The following is a 729-nucleotide window of genomic DNA, read 5'->3' on the forward strand; positions in this document are numbered from 1 at the left end:
TAATCATTTGATCATATCATGGTATCATGGTATCATTGTACGATTTTCATCAGCATAGATTAATAAGACTCATAACAATAACCATACCTACAATGATAACACGAGGCAATTATATTAATGGCAGTAGCAGTAATAATAACAGTAGTTGTAGTTGTTGTTGTAGTAGTAATAATAGTTGTAGTAGTAGTTGTTGTTTTTGTTGATAACAGTGACAGAAAGAGTTCATTATTGGCGGTAATGATGATGACAAACAGAGGTAAGGATAGTATTGACAGTTCATGATGATGTCGTTATATGTACAATTTCATCCACTGCAATACATGATAAAACGGTAAATTGAAAGATGAATTCATTAAACTAATAAATCTATCTTTTTCCTCCTTACCCAAAATAAGTGACAAAAGAAGAGGTTAAAAATTGGACAGAATAATTAGTCACCTCATTTTCAGTATCCAATTTATCCTTCTCTCTTGTCAGCAATATGACGAAAATGTTAAAGCATAGAATGAACGTTAGTTTTTGTGGAATTAGTAAGAGTTATTGGAAAAGAAGTTGAAATTTCACGGAAATATACAGCTGCTTTATAGTAGGAAGGAAATGATGGATGATAAGGGAGATGATAGGTTTTGGACTGAATTAGAAGAATTGAAGAATACGGGAAGCATAGAGAGGAGTGATGATGAAGATGAGAAAGAAAGCTTTCGAAATATATGGAAGTCAGGACAGTAG

At 32.2% G+C, this 729-nt stretch overlaps 1 protein-coding gene across 1 annotated transcript; it reads left to right on the plus strand.

The window, feature by feature from the left end:
* Positions 1–117: 117 nt before the first annotated feature.
* LOAG_13411 (hypothetical protein) lies at positions 118–729 on the plus strand (the record flags this gene model as incomplete). Its single annotated transcript, XM_003148919.1, has 3 exons — positions 118–256; positions 450–511; positions 577–729. 3 exons carry the CDS (start codon positions 118–120, stop codon positions 727–729), a joined length of 354 nt encoding a protein of 117 aa, XP_003148967.1.

This window comes from Loa loa, assembly GCF_000183805.2.
Source record: "Loa loa unplaced genomic scaffold supercont3.600, whole genome shotgun sequence".
Taxonomy (NCBI): Eukaryota; Metazoa; Nematoda; class Chromadorea; order Rhabditida; family Onchocercidae; genus Loa; species Loa loa.